The 19,692-nt window shown below is 45.2% G+C and overlaps 1 protein-coding gene across 1 annotated transcript in view; it reads right to left on the reverse strand.

Moving 5' to 3' along the window:
- Positions 1-644: 644 nt before the first annotated feature.
- map3k1 (mitogen-activated protein kinase kinase kinase 1, E3 ubiquitin protein ligase) overlaps positions 645-19,692 on the reverse strand; it is a 29,696-nt gene continuing 10,648 nt past the window's right edge. Inside the window, exons 2-20 of the mRNA XM_084687458.1 lie at positions 15,802-15,952; positions 15,414-15,635; positions 14,456-14,656; positions 13,431-13,547; positions 13,085-13,233; positions 12,629-12,750; positions 12,218-12,299; positions 10,812-11,001; positions 10,397-10,672; positions 8,751-8,872; positions 8,431-8,522; positions 7,966-8,167; positions 6,002-7,352; positions 5,645-5,797; positions 5,179-5,341; positions 4,807-4,938; positions 4,426-4,568; positions 2,993-3,124; positions 645-2,874 (exon numbers count right to left, since the gene is read on the reverse strand). Of these exons, the coding sequence (XP_084543584.1) occupies positions 2,725-2,874; positions 2,993-3,124; positions 4,426-4,568; positions 4,807-4,938; positions 5,179-5,341; positions 5,645-5,797; positions 6,002-7,352; positions 7,966-8,167; positions 8,431-8,522; positions 8,751-8,872; positions 10,397-10,672; positions 10,812-11,001; positions 12,218-12,299; positions 12,629-12,750; positions 13,085-13,233; positions 13,431-13,547; positions 14,456-14,656; positions 15,414-15,635; positions 15,802-15,952 (4,150 nt within the window). The 3' untranslated portion in view covers positions 645-2,724. The remainder of the gene's footprint in view (positions 2,875-2,992; positions 3,125-4,425; positions 4,569-4,806; positions 4,939-5,178; positions 5,342-5,644; positions 5,798-6,001; positions 7,353-7,965; positions 8,168-8,430; positions 8,523-8,750; positions 8,873-10,396; positions 10,673-10,811; positions 11,002-12,217; positions 12,300-12,628; positions 12,751-13,084; positions 13,234-13,430; positions 13,548-14,455; positions 14,657-15,413; positions 15,636-15,801; positions 15,953-19,692) is intronic.

Genomic DNA, 19,692 nt, shown 5'->3' on the forward strand with positions numbered 1-19,692 from the left:
TTGTATGATTAAAACCTTTCTAAGCAGTTGTTTGCTTTTAACTAAACTCGAAAAACATACTGTCCTAACAACCTTCCATGTTCCAAGATGTGTCGAAGATCATGCCCCGGAAAGTTGAAAGCTTTAGAGCACTTACACACTGCATATCTGTTAGATATCAGACATGCTGAAAAGAGAACCTTCAGCATGCAATCAGCATTAGTACCATTTTAAACACATGCAGCACATATTGTATAGGCCTACACCTTTTTGTGGACCCCTTCCACGTTAAAACCAAACAAGGTCATATAGCAATGACCAAAATGTTCTTCTGACAGTTAGAAAAGCTCATTTGTAGAAGAGTATTAATTGTTTTAATTTTCAGTGTAATAAAATGACAGGAGAAATTGTTTCCCAATTTTCAGTTTATTTACTATAAAGACAAACACCAAAATAAGTCAAGTTTATGCTATAAAATGCTTCAAAGGGGGTAAAAAAAAATCATAATTAAAATATCTTGATATATTTTAATTTACAGAATATATCTTAAGCCAATTTCAATGGTCTTAACCCAGAGATTTTATGAGTTTATTTGCACGATAAAGGTGCTAATGTTTGCCCTTAAGCCCTGGAAATCTTTGAAAAAGAGAGATCATAAACAAATAGTCAAAAAAGAATATATATTTATATATATTGAGAAAGTGAACTTTGGTAAAAGAGACTATAGGACACCTGAGGTAGTAGAGACTGGAATAAAACAGCAATAGATGTGTTTTACAAAAAAAGTACCACCAAGTGACACATGAAACTGCATACAATTTCATACAACAATTCAGTCCAGCTCAGATCCAAAAAGGACATAAGATCACATCAGCATAAAATATGAAAATAAAATACATGAAAACCAGCAAGCTGGATGAGACACAGGTGGACAACTGTATGATTCAGAAGGTATTGAGATTGGTAAGAATTTTCAACATGACAAATTGAAGTAATACTGATTTGCATTTATGAATAACAGAATCTGATTTATCTTCCAGTATATAAAAAGACAAGAGTGCATAATCTTAAAGCTTTTAAAAATACATTTAGAAGTAAGATAAGAAAAATAACCCGAAGCAGGAACAAAACAAAATGTATTTTATGGAAAATATTGTAGTATAAAAAGACAGTCAAGTACAATAAATTTAGCTACCAAACTTCACATTTATTTACATTTAACTCTTCAAGCTCAACCAGCTTGTACTCCACATAAAGAAATAGGATTTTAATTAAATAAAGAAATTTTCTAAGTAAGTATTTAAAAATGGCCAAAACCATTGCATGATTATTTTCTCAAGAAATTCCAAATAAGTAGCATAAATGCATGTTTCCCATTTTATAAGGTTAAATTTGGATTTGAATCATGATTATCATCCTTTAACTTTCTTAACTGATTACAATCAAAATGGCAACACTTGAAGAGTTACAGTTTAGACAAGCAAAACGATTTCGGAACATGCTTGTATAATTCAAAAAAAAAAAGAAAAAAAAAAGATGTTTAAAAATTTACAAGCAGAAAGCTATGATTTCAGAATCATCCCTCCACCTGAAACGCTGTACAGTAGTTATCAGTATCATATAGAAAATCCATGTTGGAAAATCCATAATAGAAAAGAGTTTTAGAAAACCTCAGATGAACACACATTATTATAACATACTGTATATGAAAAAAATTATGATCAGATCACAAGTTAAATTGGAGCATAACATTCTATAAGGAACAGCACCAAAACAATGGTAGATCAGTAATGAACTTTTTGAATGAAAGGACATAGCTTAATTTTGAGGGCTCATTGGTGACGTGGCTCAACGTAACAGTGAGGGTTAAGAGGCCAGGATAACGGCAGGGCGTGACATTAACAAAGTTAGGAAACGCTCATACTCAGCAAACATCTTAAACTGGGGATAGCTTTGAAACACAATTACACCCAATAAGATGAGAAACAAACTTTATATAATCAGAACTTCATAAAGTGGGATTTTTTTAGATAAAAAAGGAAAAACAAAACTATTGAGAGACAAATACCGCCATCATGAGCATTCACATTCAGCATTATGCTAGCCAAACTAGCAAAGTTTCAATTAGATATATCATCGTTCCCTGATACACTTAATGACAACATCTTAATGATTATTCAAATAAGCTTTATGGCCCAACAGTAAAATGCACATATTCAAAAGGCATCTGTGTAGAAACGCAGAATGCACCCCCCAAAAATTTAAAAGTTACAATTACAAGCACATTTGATTCCACTTTACTTTTACACAAACATAGGTTCAAAGACAAAAATCTGAAATTTAGGGCAAGACTTTAAAACATAACAAGGACTAAAAACAAAGTTTCTCCTGTTTTAAGGACTTCTATATGTTTAACTTAAAATTAACAGAACTTCTCCAAATCTTTATGTCAGTGAAAAAATGGCTGCCTAAGTGCAACAGGAACCATTTTCTAATTGAAACAGGGCTTCAATAAAAAAAAGCATTAACCAAATAACAGTATCCCAACATGGCACTCCAAAGAAGGCACCGTTTTTGTAGTAGAACTTTTGCAACTTGATTTTTTTTGCATTTTGTGCTAAGGTACAGCAGTTTGACACCATGGGGGGAGGGCTGGTCAGTGAGGGTGACTGGTCGGTAGCAGTAAGGCGGGCAGGCTGGCAGGGTCTTCAGTAGTATTTCCGTGCGGACGTTGTGGGGAGGGGGCTACCAGTTGAGGCGAAACACAGGGTGTTTGAGAAGTTCCCTGGAGGGCGGCCTGTCTGTGGGCTGCAGCTCCAAGCAGCGCAGGGTGACATCCCTCAGGCCCGGGGTCAGCTGAGGGGGGATGGAGGGAGCTGTTGTGGCACTTGCAATCTGGAGGACGGAGAAGTGTGGTCATGTTAAAACAGCGATACTACAGTAAAAGCTAAAGCTATTTATATAGTGTATGAATTTGGAAGATGCATACTTAATGTATCTAACAGCGACATACCTTGAAGATCAGTGCCAGGTGGTTTGAGTGTTTCTCAGCATTCCAGGGGGGCTTTGCGCAGGACATTTCGATGATGGCACATCCCACGCTCCACACGTCACAGCTACGCCCATACTGCTGGCCCCTCAACACCTACGCAATAAACGTGATGCAGTTAACATCATTACAGTCCCCTGACATCAACCACAATGGTTTCATTTGTGTGCCTCAACTACAGTAAACATAAAAAGTAATGACAAAAACAATACAATTCCAACACTTCATATACTTAAAAAGAAGACAAATACTGAAATAGACAGACATAGGCGGTGAGTGAAAGAGTTGAAAGATACCAATATAATTCATTTTATAGTTTGCCTTGTTGCCCACAACACATAACTATCAGCTCATATTGTAGTAGTCTCAATAATAGCGCAGAGTAGTTAACCCCAACCCTCCACAATCCTTACATTGAAGTTAGAGAACCAGACTGTGCTATGCTGATTCATCCATTTCAGCAGTACGACAAATGATGAAAAAACAAAAAGCGGGGTTTCGATCTGAAAATGGCATGTGAGTGTGACATCTCAGAAGCAATGCATCCAGTGTTTGCTACCCATCAGCTATAGACTCATACATTATTTATAATCATGTTCATTCATTTCATCCATCGTCTTTTATCATCAATAAAGTTGAGAATAAAGCTGAACGAGAGAGAGAGAGAGGGGGGGGGGGGGTGTTGGAGATGTGTTTGAATATAAATACGATCAAGTAGGCCTCGCCTAGTTCTTAAAACGTTTTCTATTGTAATGTAATTGTTTTCACAAACAAACAAAAAAGTACTGTAGTTGCACAACAACTAACATCTCTGACTGCTTAGGGAGAGAGAAAGACACAGCCAGGGAGTGAGCCCTGATAATGAACTGGTCCACTGGTGCCTGAGGCCCCTGGCCAGCTGAACTCCCTCCCAATTAAACAAGGTTGGGCACCACAATGATAACAAGGCATTAAGGGGCAGCAGCTATTGTGGTGCCTCTCAAAAGGGATTACAATTTTCTTTCATTCTGAGTTACTAAGAAATCCAAATCCACTTTAGCCAGTTACCAAAGCGGCACACGTGACTGAATGGCATCGCATAATGGCGACTGGATGTCACTACAAAAAAAGCTTTGTCTGAAGCCATTGACATTTAAATTGACACCCCCAGAGCAAAGAAGGAAGAGCAAGATTTTGGCCTGGGTAAGTGAATTCTGGACTGCCGTTCTGTGATGAGTAGCTCAAATACAAATGCACACTAAGCCATAAAGGAAACGATGAAGAGTGTACCTTTGGCTCACCTTTCTATGTTCAATCTCATCGTACATAAGTCCCCCGCCACCCTCTTGATCTTACGTCCACCAAGGGAGTGAATGGTACACAAGTAGTGGAGGTAATCTCCCCTGTCTTATGCCTACCTCAGGGGCCATGAAGGCAATGGTTCCCAAGAGCTGGCCCTGGAACTCGCCTGCACCCGTGCCCTTGAATGCCAGCCTAGCAGCTGCCCCGAAGTCAGCAATGCGCAGCCTGTGCCCTGTGCTGTCAATGAGCAGGTTGGCACCTAGGTGGGTGTGGAAAGAATGAGAGAGGGGGGGGGGGGTGTTTGTTATAGTGTCACACAGCAAGGGGCAATAGAAGAGGTATGTATATGTGTCTGTGTACCGTGTTATCTAATCAGCCCCTCCCCCTTACACCCAGAACCCACCATGAAGTGCAGCACCATTGTCCCCCTGGGGGCAGGGTTTGTGCTTTTATGTGGTGTGCATGCACAAGTTGAGCGTGGGCCTCTGAGGGCTCACCTTTAATGTCTCTGTGAATGATCTGGTTCTCGTGGAGGTAGGCCAGGCCACGCAGCAGCTGCTCTGTGTAGTTGATGATCACAGCCTCCTTGAAGGCTCCATACTTGTTCAGCAGGTGAGACACACTTCCACCTGACAGGGAGAAGGAAACAAAGACAACTTGATATGACAATTGCTGCTCAAAACCTTCCAGCAGAGAGTGAGAGCGTGGCAACTGAAGTGTCAAAAAGTTCAATGGTTGCCCTTGTGTGTTGACATCAAAGGGAATCTTTAAACTCCTTCAAGACAGTGCATGTGTAATCAGGGTTTGAATACAAGAAATTTTTTATCTGATGCAATACTGAGGGGGGTGGAGTGGGCCCAAAGTCTTACCTGCCATCCACTCCACAAAAAGGTTGTAATTGTTCTTCTCGCAGGTGGCCCCTAGCATGCGAATGATGTTGGGGTGGTTAAGGTGGGCCATCATCCGGATCTCCTCTCTCAGGGCCTCTACCACCTCCTCCTGCTCTGAGGAGGTGTTGCGCACATACGTCACCTTCAGGAGGAGGAGGTTACAGTCAGACATGTTACAGTCAGACATGGTGCAACAAGACTGCAGAGGAGGTTACAGTCAGACATGTTACAGTCAGACAAGTTACAGTCTGACAGGTTACAGTCAGACATGGTGCAACAAGACTGCAGAGGAGGTTACAGTCAGACATGGTGTAACATGACTGCAGATGGGGACAGGGGGGGGGGGGGATCTTTCATCTATTGTACAGTAGGCCATTTTCAATCAGAAGTGCAGAACCGTACGCTACTTCTAGGACTCCTGAGGGGTAGTCCATGTTCCCCTCACCTGTTTGACCGCCATCAGGGTGCCGGTGCCCACGTCCTGAGCCTGGTAGCAAGAGGAGAAGGCCCCAAGGCCGATCTGCTGACCCTTTAGCCACTCTGCCCCCTCCCTGTATGGCTGCTTTGCTTTGGTGTGGCCAGGAAGGGTCTCTGGGGTCTTGGGGCCAAAAAATACATCAAATCAGTAACAGCAATTGTGTCCATTTCAACAGATTTGATTTAAATGTGTTGACGTTTGGGGATTTTATTGGTTCTATGGTCACTCTCGGATATCAAGCTATATTGATTTACGTTTACAAACAATAGTCGGTGATCCCAGTTTCACACTGGAAAATAGACCTGCAGTTGTGCGTTTACTCACATCCACCTGGATGATGATGACGTCTTCATTTTTATCCACCTGAAGCTGGGGGACGACGGGCAGCGCGTCCTGCGACTCTGACATGGCCATTACCACCGCCAGCGCCTCCTCCTCTTCTGCCTCCATCTTCTCCTTGCACTTCTGGTGCTGCGTCACGTCCTCGCTGTACGTGCCCTCACCTGGCCTGCCGACCCGCTCCGGTGACAAGACAGCAACCTCCGACTGGAAGGTAACTGTAGCGTCGCCAGTGGTGGGCATGGAAGCTTCCAGGAGGTCCTCCATGGAGGAGTTGAGCTCAGCTGAGGCATCCAGGAAGCGGAACTTCTCCTCTACGGGGGTGAAGCAGGTGTCCTCGCTGGGGATGAGGGTGGTGGCAACCCCCATGGTCTCTGCCCCCCCATGGAGGTCCAGCTTTAAGCTTTGCTTGGAGGCAGTGGGGGTGGGAGGGGCACAGATTCCCGTAGCACACACAGAGGAGGTGCAAGCAGCAGGGTTGGGGGTGGGTCGGGAGGGCTTTGGTCTATGGATCTGGCTGGAGGGGAGAGGCCGTGCCTGGGTGAAGACAGGGGAGGGAAGCTGCTTATCTGGGTCCTTGACTAAGCTCTTCTGTGGGGGAAACCGGCGCTGGGCGCCTGGGGAAGAGGAGCAAGAGGTGCTAGAGGGGGAAGCTAGCTTGCTAGGGATGAAGCTCTGAGGCCGGGCCTTGGGGCTGGAGTCTGGGCCAGGGAAGCAGGTGGGAGGATGGGAGGCTGAAGGCGAAGGGAGGGTGGGTGTCTGATTGCAGGGCGGAGAGGAAGATGAAGGGGAGTGCAGGCACTGGCTGAGAGGCCTGTTGCGGGCCTGAACAGGGGGCTTTGGGTGCTCGGCTGGGACTGCACCCATATTTGGATGCCCCGTCACGGATATTGCTGCCAGCCGCTCGGTTATATCCTCCGGGCTCGCTCCTGCCCTCCCACCGTGGGCCTTGACAGCCGTTAGCTGGACCGTGTGAGTGGGCGTGTTGCTCTCGGTGGCGCTGGGCGAGTTCTGTGGCACTGTAGGTTCCAAAAAGGTAGCGGAAGGCCGTTCCTGCGCCTCGGCCCCATTAGCCATGCTGCTCTCCAGGCCCAGGTTAATGGCGTCCAGGATGTCCATTTCCTCAGCAATGGCCAGGAGGCGGCGGCGCATGCGGGCATAGTGGGTGGAGCTGGTGACGCTGAGCATGTCCAGGAGCTTGACGAAGATGTGCGGCACGCGGGCCACCATGCGAGCAGCGCTGAGGAAGACTCGGCGGGACAGCTTGCCCACCATGGAGTGGGAGTTGTCTATGGACTGGAGGGCAAAGCTGAGCAGAGGCAGTAGCTTCTGGTACCTGGAGGGAGAGAGAGGGTGGAGAGAGAGAGAGGGTGGAGAGACAGAAAGAGACAGAGAGAGAGAGAAAGAGAGAGAGTTAGGAGAAGATGGATAAGATGCCTGCCCAAACTTTGTGAATTTCTAAACAACTAAAAAAAAAATATCTTCATGTTTTACTCAGTTGATGTTTTCCTTACACTGAAAACGGTGCCTTCTGTTGTAACTAGTAACTAGTATGTTAGAGGGAAACCATATCAATACATGTCTATGTTGTGCTTATACAAAAAGGTACAGGACACTCTGATCTAGTAACATGCTTATCTTTAACACCAGTGGTCGGGACATGGCTTTTAGCTCAAAGTAACTGTATGAACACACTCACGGACTGTGCCTATGGGCTTGTAGCTCAAGGTCAATGTATCGGGTCAAAGGTACCAAATGCACTATCTATCCCTATGACCTTAAGACAGTCTACTTCCAACTGCAATGGCACAGATAAAACCAAACACTGTCCTTGGTATAAATGACAAGTATATCTTTAGAACATTCCTTTCCAAAAGATACCCGCCACCTCCCAAATATCCACCAATATAAAATCTCCCCCCGAAACCCTCCCTTCCCCTGTAGCATACCTCTCCACCAGGGTCTGGGACTGGTGGTAGTCACCTCCTCCTCCAGAAGAGACGATGTGAGGGTAGAAGTCTCCAGGGAACTCTAGCAGGAGCCGGTCGATCAGGCACAGGCGGCCCAGCAAGGCCTGCCAGTTGTTGGCTTCGGTCTGGGGCCCCAGGATGCAGTTGAGGACGTAGTCCACACCTTCAATGCCAATAGACCCTGGAGCAGCGGAAGCGGGCAGAAGGGGAGAACAAAAGGCGACATGACTTGAAGCGATCGTTAATCGTTAAGCGCCCAAAATCTTTTCATGGATGAATGTCTGTGACCCATAAATAAATATACCAATGCAACAAATGTTTTTTTTTTCCCCCATAAGGGATTGATTTGTAAATAGCGGGTGGAGTGCCATCTTGTTGAGATGTTGGTGCATAGCATGCTGCACCTGCTGTTGTGGTGGTGACCTTTTATGGTCATTTTCTTACCCGCTTTGAGGATCTCTCTTCCTACAGCCAGCTCTCCCACCTGGCCCTTACACAGCTCCAGCAGGGTGGACACAGACAGCTGGCTGGTACGACTAAGGACACAGACACACACATCATCCTCCATATACAAGTGCTTTATTGTAGGTTGCACAGCATTAGACAACATGGTTTGTGTATATTTGAAGGTGCCACACTAGAATTTGTGACAGCTATCCTTGAACTGACATACTCGACTGCCGTATGCAGTTTTTTGGTTCTCTAGTTCTCCCCACAAGAGGGCAGCAGCTAACAAGCTGAATCTTGTCTGAGAAGTGTCTTACCTGTTGGCATCGGCACACTTGACCAGGATGGTCTCCACTACAGGTCGAAGCAACTGCTGCAGACGCGAGCGCTCCGACACAGAGTGGCAAGGCGTGTAAACCAGCATGGCCCGCAACGTTTTCTATAAACACGAGGGGAAACGGACAGATCATCACTTTTTGTCGTCCCAACAATCAACATACAAGGGGGATATATACCACCACCGGCTTGACTGTGTCTGAATGAATGCTGGACTCCGTAAAGTGACTGAGTATCTAGAAAAGAGTTATATATATATAAAAAAAATGATATCATCCCCCGTGTGTTTAGAGGACAGTGAAACAACACTGTTTCAAAGTCAACTCTGGTTTGACACGCCCAAAGAAAGCTGTACTTCAGTTTAATATGAGTTCCAACTAAGGAAGCTGCGTTGGCACGTTGTTTAAAACCCTGACTGCTCTCGATGACATGACTGGAAAAGTAAAGTCTGACAACAAACACAGGGGGAGGGGGTGGCATAGCAGGAAGCGCTGTTCCCAGGAGAAGGGTGGAGGTGCTGCTAGCATATTGGTTCAGTCTGACCCCCTCCCACACACACACACACACACACACACACACACAGACAGAAAGACAGAGGGAGATGGAAAACAGAGAGGGTGAGAAAGAGAGAGAAAGAAAGAGAGGGAGAGAGAAGAGGGGAGTGGTGCATGAGTGTTGCACTGGAATACTGCCCAGACAGCTAGACTTGAGGATCAGAGTCTTCTCTCACACACACACCCTCTCTCTCAAACTTTTCAACATCCTATCGTTTCTCTCTCTCATGTAAACCAGTCAGGGATATTCCTTTACTCTGACTGCACCCTCCCACTTCTCTCTCTCATTATCTATCCCTCCATCTCTTACCGCCTCACTGTTACCCCAAAGTCCCACTCTCTTTGTTTCTTTCTGTCTCACTCCACCCACATAACAGCATGCTCCATAGCTTACACAGTCCCAGCAGACACAACCCATGAACAAGAACAAACAAACCTTTCTTTGGGACAAGATGGTCGAGGTGCAAGAATTCAAAAACACAGGAGCCGTGAGTCTTCACCGACAAAAAGATTGCTTTGGTATCACACCTTCTCAAAGTCATTGGTGTGGTGTCTTTCCAACTTTGATTAAAAAGAATGTACTCAAAAGTGCTCACTAAGAACCATAGTTCAGTCTTAATAAATAGGTCATAAAAATAAGACCTGTTGTTGTTCCCTGCCACTTTTCAGACCGTCTGCTCTTCAATGGACTTTAAAACTATAAGCCTATCCCAGCTTGTTTATCAAATTGAACCTTAGCCTGCTTTGGAGATAACTTCAACATGGGGGGGGGGGGGGCAAAGGGTGAAAGCTAGATTCTAGCCAAGCTAACAAATCAATCGCTGGACAGCTTGGTGAATGGTGGCAACCAGTCTTTTTCTGTGGTTGCTGGGTGTAAACCCTGGAAACAACCTTGCATGCATAGAGTTAAAGATAAAGGGACATTTGGAAAGAAAGGTAAATGTTGTGGAAATGGGAATGCACTGATTGCTGTATGAACCGGCTCCTTATTGACCCCTCTGATTATCAGGCAACAACGATCAATAACAACCTTCTAATTATAACAGTAGGCGCCAACAGTGAAAGGTTCTCACCAGTGCGGCCACGTAGACTTTGTAGACGGGGTCGGCACACACCATGGAGAGCACGCTGCAGCACGACTCCACCACCACGTCTCCCGACACCTCACCGCAGCTCGCCCCGCCTCCAGACGCGGCCATCGCCGCCCCCGACCCCGCCCCCGGGCAGGAGCGCTCGCCATTGGCTAGGAGGAGGGCGCCGCTGACGTCGTGGGAGAGCCGACGCAGCGCCATCTCCCGGATGTTCCAGTTTCTGGAGAAGAGGCAGCCCACCAGCTCAATGCCAAACACCTTGGCAGGACAGGAGACACACAGGAAGACTACTTGTAAATTAGTCGTATCACAATAGGAACGTTTACAAGGTGAAAAGGGCATACATCTCTAAGACCTAAGGGGACATTGTAGATATCTCCCCCCCACAGACCCACACCTTGATCCAGGGCTCAGCCAGCTCTTTGTAGGTTTGAGGGATCTGCTGGACACCATATTGAGGAAGCGCAAAGTCAGCCTCCTGGGACAACGCTCTGGAGCTCTCGCTGTGAGGCGTTGATGATGACGTGGACCCTGATGCCTGCACATGCCCAGATGACGTCTCCATGGAGATGGAGGAAGGGTCGTGGCTGTGGAGATAACCATAAAGTTAGTTTTGGGCTAGACGTGCTACACCAACATAGCATTGTACAATTAAAAGGAAAAATAACCATGAGAATTTGATTTTCCATCAAATAGAAGTTATAAAACAAGGGTCATGTGACACCACGCGTCACTATCCCATTGTCCCATTTCTCACGAGAAAAACAACTGGGTCCAGTTTCAGAATTGCATGTTTTATAGTTAGAGGAATGTTTGTACAGTATGCCTGAATGTTTTAATGTGTTTATGACGTGGGGGGGGGGGGGGCAAGATGCTTTAATTTCAGTCCTCGGTGCACACAAAAAACAAGGGCTGGTGCCTGTCTGTCTAGCTTACCTAACCACCGCATGGAGTGGATCCAGCTAGGGACAATCCTCGGTACATTCACACCGATGTACAATGCTAAGGCAGCAACACAAGCCACTAATTATTTTTTGTGGCGTGTTTCTTCAAGTTCAAAAAGCAAGACAATCAAATTGTGGAGAGGTTTCGATTTCTTGTCCCTTGATGTCTGACAAACTCAGTGTCTGTTCTCTAACTATTCAATTATTTCTAACAAGATCTGTGTTTCATTTCTAATTTGGATTAATCTGCTCTAATGAGTGTGTAAAATCCAGCATTCTCTCTCTAAAACCACAAGTGTGTGCTTCATTTTTGAACACTTTATGGTGGCTAGCTGCTGGTCGCAGTGCATGTGTGTATGTCTGTAGCTTTATGGGATCTTTGAAAAGCTGGCTTGACTATCCACCCCATGCTTAGCTTTAGGCTATTCTTAAAACCTGATGTTTGACAGGGTGGGAGCTGGTTGTGGCACACTGTGTTAGTTAGCTGTCTTTGAAAAGCAAAGTTGCATTTGAAACAAAATCCAGAGAGCTCCTTCTGCACTTTCTGAGAGAACAAACATGTCGTTCACTTCCAGTTATCTACACTCATCACAGGTCTTGGATGAATACTGATTAATTTACACAAAAAGTAAATGTACCCCAGTTACTAAATTGCATAAGGTATTGTCTGATTGTTGGTGGTGTTGGTGCATCTGTGTATGGGACCTGTACTGGGGCAGGTATTTTTTCTCTACCCAACAGAGAAGCTTGTGCCATTTCCCCAGGCTTTTCCACAACAATAACACACATAGCTAGTGTAGACAAAACAGTGTTCCCTCCCCCCTCACGTAAGCTGTGTTGAGGCATTGTAATGAATCACCTGTAGAAATCATGGGACTTCCACTTGGCTCTGCAGAGTGGGCAGATGAGAGTCTCATGGTTACGCCTGCATTCCTCTGCCCCTGTGGTTTGGACAAGGGAGAGAACTAAATGATTCATCGTCGGCACAGGGCCCAGACGTGTGTACGCTCACGCACCAGCCTGTAGGTTGGAGTTTGTAAAACACTTATGTATACACGCTCACATGTAAATGACACAGTCATGTTTCCCACATACTTGACATTAAGTCATTTAGCACACGCTCTAATCCAGAACTTGACACATGCACGCAAACTCACAGAAACGGGGGCAATGCCTTCTGACTTTCAGGGATGGTCGAGGCTATGGACCAGATCTAACACTTGTATGTAGTACTTTATCGAGTAGTATGGTGTACTATTGCAGTACTCACAAATAGACATGCAGTGGTGGTGCAACTTGTTCCGGCAGCCCTCCTCACACACGGTCAGACTCTCCTCATCCAGCATGTCAAGCAGACAGATCGGACACATCTGCTCCTCCTCATCCTTCAGACTGATGAGACACAGACGGAGAAAGAAGGGAGAGTGGGAGAGATGAAGGCGGGTGGGTAGACAGACACGATTAAGTAAAGAAGGGGTACATTTGGTTGAGGTGTGGTGAAAGGTGACATAGGAACAAAGTGACTTCCTTAGTGCCTTTTCGAAACATCTTTCTTACATGTTTTAAAGTCGACTTTACAAATCGATATTTTTACACAGTTTGCTTTCGGTCTCTAGCTGCAGAGACAATTGGTTGTGTACATCTGTGTGCTACCTTGCAATATTTAAACAGGGTTGTTAAACGGGGTGTACTACTTAGGGTGTACTTTGTGTGTGTGTTCACTCACCTGTTCTCGTTGCTAGAGGTGGAGGTGCTGGAGGTACAGGTGGTGTGGGAGTTGGACATGCGTGACACAAACTTCTGGATGGTGTTGCGGGAGGGAGCCTTGATGCGGGAGCTGCGTCGATTGTGGTATTTTTGGAACAAGCTCTCAACCTGAATGACAAGACATCAGGTGTTTTAGCCAATAAGAAGGATTTGGAATCATGGGCAACGATCATTGTCCTCCCAGAAACTACTTGGCAATCACAAATTATTTCCGGTACCATTGCAAATGTATTTGTTGTCACTTAGTTAAATAGAACTGTTGGCTTGGTAACCGGATATGTGGGGTGTTGGATGTTTGAGGTTACCTCAAAGTTTTTCAGAGTTTTCCTCCAGAGCAGTGGGTCTGAGGGCTCCAGTTGAAAGACCCTGAGCATGACAAAGAGGACGTGGATGCAGAAAGCCCCCCGGCCACAGCTGCATGTCTGCAGGGGCAGACCAAAAAAGTTGGAAGACACATTAGCGGGGCAGACAGATTAGATGGACCACACTAATGCAATAACTCCCACACAACTTCTGACAAACACACACATGTGGACACACTTTCACACACACAGTTTTACAGACTCACAACAAGATCACATTCTAACAGTCATTAAAAACAAGATTATTCACAATTGTGTTATAAGATCTAATTAGGCCTATACCATTGTACTAAATTAATGTAAAAAATTAAATATAAGAGCCATGAAATGCCATATGCAGAAATTCTCTGACACTTCTATTTGTAGTTTATTCAGGACGGTTACGAAGGTGAGTTACAGGGGCCTGGTGGATGACTTTGTTGGGTGGTGAGATAAGAACTTCCTGCAGCTCAATATCCAAGACAAAGGAGAGAGTCGTGAATTCCCAGAGGACAATGAAAAATGCCTCTCACCCCGTCCATGACATGGTTGTGTTGAAGCTGAGCACTTTTAGCGCAAGACTGATCACACCCCAGTGTCACAACGAGCATTATGGGAAGTCCTTCTTGCTAGCGGCCATAAATGCCTCACTGTGAGCCAGAACAATGGCAGTATGTATATGTCCAAGCCTGGATGTATACAAGGTAGGTATTCAAGTCCCTCAATTTTACAGTACTGCAAAAAGCTAGCTACACAGCCGTTTCATTAAACAGGTATTTTGCCACGCCTAAGAGACGCATAAGAGAGCTGTTAATGTTTAGTCTTGATTACAAACCTCTAAAGAAATGGGAGGACTCTTCGAAAAGAACTTTTGGTGTCAACTATATGTCTAAAGCAGACAGTGAAGGTCAAGTTTGACATGATCTTGAAGGCAAGAGTCTGCTGAGTCAGTTTGAGAAGTCTTGATTGCTCATGTGTGCCTTTCCTACCTGTGGCCCAATGAAGACCCGGTATTTGTTGTCAGGGCTGTCTCCTCCTATCAGGAAGGAGTTGGGTCCTATTTGCTGTAGAAGGTAGAGGCGGGCCCTCATGACCTTGTTTACCCGGCGACTGGTCTCCTCTGGGCTGTAGGGGGAGAAGCCATCTGGGGAGGGAGCTCTCCTGGGAGGGGTGACTCTTCCACTCTGAAACTACACAACACAACATTACGCCCAAGGCAAAACAAGCCAAATTCATGATACTTGATATCACCACCACCACTACCACTACCACTACTACTACTACTGTTTATTTGGCTGTAGCTATGTAGATCAATAGTATTGAACTTCCAACCTTCGTGAATACTTAACAAAAAGGGTACATTAACTATCATTGCATTACCTTTTGTAACACAGTTCCACAGAAACTGCTAAAGTATATAGTTGCACTTCATTACACAAATGAAAGTTGGTAATGGTGGGGTTGGGTTTTCCAGAGGTAAGGGGATGTTAACCTTGATCTTGTTTTGGTAACAAATTTAAACTGCCCCTTTACAACATCCAGTTACCCATTTAATCCTGCCTTGGTCCTCTGGGCTACAACATTTTTGGAGGCCCCTCATTTGGTCTCATTGGCCCAGGGAAGCCTCTGAATACACCCCTCCCCCTGCTATGCCTTGTTACACTTTCATAACAACCTATATTGCAAACACATTTTATTACATACAATTATGTAATAAATGTCAGTATGAATAACAATGTACAAATGTTAATTACAACCTACAATTACTTTACTATAGGTATTGTCATGGTAGTTAAGGTAACCTTAATGTAGTGTTGCCTAACCTTCTGTCCAAGTACACTAAGCCCTCTTTGAACAGTTAAACAATGGTTAGAGCGGAAAGCAGGTGCGAACTGTGTTCAAACATTGATGGGGTTGGCGTGGGACGAACAAAGGGCAGCTACTCACTGGCACAGGGGACACTCTCTTCCTGCGCACCCCGGGCGACTCAGGCTTCCCACAGGTCTTGCTGTAGGAAGAGGAAGAGGAGGAAGACAAGGAGGGGCCGGGGGAGGGGCTACGGCGGCCCCTGCTCTGGGAGGAAGAGCTTGTTTGTGAACCGCTTCCAGCCTCCGCTCCCTGACGGCCAGCCTCACTCCCGTCTGGTCGCAGAGGAATGGGCTTCACCACCTGATTTGGTTTTGGGGGAGGGGGGCATACAGGATGAGGTTAGGGTCAGAGTTGACAGGACAGAACATCCTATATATTGTGTGTGGTGCGTGTGCGTACATGCAGTGTGTGTGTGTGTGTGTGTGTGTGTGTGTGTGTGTGTGTGTATGGATACAGGTCTGCTCACCACTGGGCCCCTCCTACTGCGTCTCTCCAACCACTCGTGCCTCCAGGTGGGCATGCAGGTGGCTTTGAGCTTCTCTCTGATCATGCGTTCCTCCGGCCGGTCCTCCATCTTCTGCAGCCCCCGCAGGGTGTCCTTGCTCTCCATGTCACGACTGCATAAAAAGACAGAGATGAAGCCGTGAACACACTTTCCATAATAGTGGCGACCGTGAGGACAGCAGAGCACTATGGGAGGAAGTCACCCAATACAAATAAAGCTGACACTGCATCTGACGAGTACTTTTTGCACAAATATGACTTTAAAAAAAAAGTACTGCCTTTTAGTTATGCCTGGTAAAGGTACCCATGCTTCATTAAATGCAAAGGATGTGCCCACACATAGGATCTCCGTAAAACGTTTGACCTTTTATACATTTTTCACAAGCTTTGGAGTTTCACTTTACAGTACAGGCGTCTTACAATTTTGCCTTTTAGTTTGTCAGAACAGCAAACGACCATCAGAGGCCCTGTATGGCCTGTGGACAGTGGCATTACACAGGGCTATACATAACCCGTCACCCTGCCTAACCGACCCCTTGTCCCCCGACCCTGAAGAAGCCAACCCCGTCCTCTTCTACTGCCGCTCTGTAGAGGAGGGTGTTGGGATGCTTCTGAGCAAATATTCCACCTCCCGTGAGAGGATGTTACGATACAGAACAGCAGCGGTCGGAGCCAGAGACTTACAGTGCCTCGTACAAATGAGGCCTGTCAGCTTGATTCACAGTGCTTCTCTCGTGACCCATGGTAAATAAGACTCTCTCTCTCCCCCTCTTTAGAAGGTTATAAGAGAGTAGGTACAGAATGCAGGCAAGCCTCCTGGGTTGTTGTCACATTCGTCTCTGGGACTGGAAATAACTCTAGGTCGACTCTGGGGTGAGGGGTGGTCAAAAGTCCATGATGTTAAAGGTTCATAACCATTACAAGTCATGGACAACAAAAATGGTATGGCACATGGATCACAGGCTAATTGAGAGAGACCAAGCCTTAAATCACAGAAAAAACACAGAGCAACAGTGAAAATTCAACACCTCCTGATCCAAAACTCACATTTTGAGATTCCAAGACAAAACCCGATAAACTAGGGAATTTAGGATAGATTATCAACAGACATTGACAGCTGCAATTACTTTGTGAAAATAAAATGTAATTCAACTCTCATTAAAGCAAACATATCAGTCTTTACCCCAAGAATCCCTCCACTGGATATTGTTATGGCAAGCCCATCAACTTAACAATGGGTTGAAAAACTCAGCAAGGTTGATCTCCTCCTGAAAAGAAACGTACCAATAAGGCCTAGCATCTCCACATGGGGAGTCACACGCAGGGAAAGGCCAGCTGCAGACTCCTTCTCTATCCTCTCCTTCGGTCTCTTCCGTTAGTCAACCGAAAAGCAAAGGGACGCTAACCCACCACGACTAACGAACATCGTTCCGAGAAAAACAAGTAAAGCATAGCTGGTGGAGGGACAGGAAGAGAGAGACTTCCTGTTCTGTGCAGACTCGTTTGAACAGATTTAAGAACCAACAAGGAAGTGGACTGGCCCTGAATCAATAGTTTCTGTTAGCTTAATTTTGTAAATGGGAAATCTTCTAGTGTGCAAGACAAGTTTCCTAATGTTAGATGGTTGGTAGATTCAGTGTTAAAACTGTTGGGTGAGGTTATCCAAGTAGGCCAGAGATATTGGATGGGCCAAAATGAATATCCTGTATATCTTACAAACATGGTTCTGAAAACAATGTTGACTGGGTTCGAAGATTTGGGTTACAGTGTTGAGAAAAGGAATGACAAACAGAGCAGAACATAGAGATACTTGAAGAACACCTGTTGCAGCATGCACACAACATGCTGTAAGGTAGAGCCAAAGCCCTGACAAACCACATCAAAAAAATCTGTGGAAAGACCTAAAGATTGCATTTGACTAAAGCTTCTAGTGAAATCCAAGTTTGAGGGGATCTGCAGGGAAGAATGGGATAAACTGTCCAAATCCAGGTGGGCAAGGTTGGTGGGAGGGTCTGATTACTTGTGTAACTTAGATATTTTGACATTTTTATATGATCAAAATGTAATGTTTTGGAAACTACGAGTCATTGTGGGGTATTGTGTCAAGGCAATGGAAAGAGTCATAAAATGAAGTCTGTATAAAAGTGAAGAGGTGTGTGTATTCACCTTGTCATGGAAATATGATCTTAGCTCCAAAAACTGCACAAAAGAATCACAATAAGGGCCATTAAAGTTGTGTAAGTCATTCTTTGATAGCAACATGTCAACACATGGAGAGAACTCCAAACCAGAGGCGGCATGTGTGTATGGCAGTCACCATACCCTGGCATTCAGTCGCCATTCAGACAGACAACACCGGACACAAACAGCTCACGACGCTGCTCGTTAAAGATAATCCAAATATAACGAGGTCTCATGATGAGCGCTACTGTTACGGTCTTAATGACGACTTCTCTGATTGGATCCCGCTTCAGGATTGTTCTTTTTCTTTTGTGCTGATGTGGTCTGTGCATGTCCGTGGATTCTTTCATGGTGGATTTTTGTACATTGTGTTTAGATTTAATGTGTTTTTTTGGTTCTGTTACTCGGGAATGCCGTTGTATGGCCAGAGCGAATGATGCCATACCCTAAGGTTTTAGTGAAACACCACCACTGAGCCAAACCCTTTCTCACAGAACAAAACCAAAATGGGAAATAGTGAAAACGTCATCTAGGTAATGAAGTGATAAACAGGGCCTTGCAGGCAAGGACTAGGTAGCTCCTCTGAGTGACAAAGTATGGGGACAGTGCAACCAGATAGTTCCCCATCTTTACTCTGAATAACAACTGGTGGAGAGGCCATCCTCCGCCTCTCAAATAACAGCTATCCCACAGTGGCTGGGAACAATGGGGCATTGTGGGGCCGTGCAGGTGGGACGTGGAAGGGCCAGCAGGCTGGAGGTCCATTTTCAAACATCCACGTAAACTGAGACTGCATCACACACACGCACGGTTTCTGGGCACACACCCTTTCTCATGGGCCATGGTGATTGTAAAACTCAGGTTACAGGTTCTCACAATCCCAGCCTCTGCTGTGGGGAGGGGGGGGGCTGTGGAGACATGGCATACAGAAGATAATGGTCGATTCTGCCTGTTGTGTCTTTTGAAAACAACAAACCCAGCCACTGTAAATACGCAGGGCAAGTTAGTATTTTAAATGAGTGGAAAAGCTACTAGTAATGAATGTGTCTTAAAATAATAAGTAAATGAACATGAAATACCGCAGGATAAAGCTCAAACAGACAGCCATATCAAATAGCTTCATCGTCACATTAAGGGTGCTACTAAATACTGAGTGAACTGGTGCCGACATCACCCAACCACTATTACTTATGCTGTTAGAAAAATAGGACTAAGCACTGTGAACAGGGTGCCAAATTCTAAATAGGATCCTTACCTGACACAGGGTTCCACACTCAAAGACAACACACACACAAACAATGACACTGCATGATGCAGGTTTGAGGCAATTCTGCAATACTGAGACCAGCACATCTTAAAAGGCTTGATACATCACAAATTAAATGGACTGAGGTGACAGTCAGCTCTTGCAGCTTTACCCATTAGCCTAATCAGACTGCAATCTTATGGAGAGATTCTCGTTAAAACCCATTTGCAGAGGTTTTTGTTGACCAATGTTCTGTAAGTGAATTGTTTCATGGTGGAATACCTTTTTCAGAAAGTGCTGCAATGTTCCAGAAAATCAGGTGTCCTTGCCTCTGGGCACTGGGCTCTTTCAGATCATACAGGAAAGAAATGGAGGAAGTGGAGTGTTTGATGGAGTGTTGATTTTACATTGGTGGTGAGGACATAA

Source organism: Hypomesus nipponensis, chromosome 22 (assembly GCF_054491055.1).
Source record: "Hypomesus nipponensis isolate SF chromosome 22, ASM5449105v1, whole genome shotgun sequence".
Taxonomy (NCBI): domain Eukaryota; kingdom Metazoa; phylum Chordata; class Actinopteri; order Osmeriformes; family Osmeridae; genus Hypomesus; species Hypomesus nipponensis.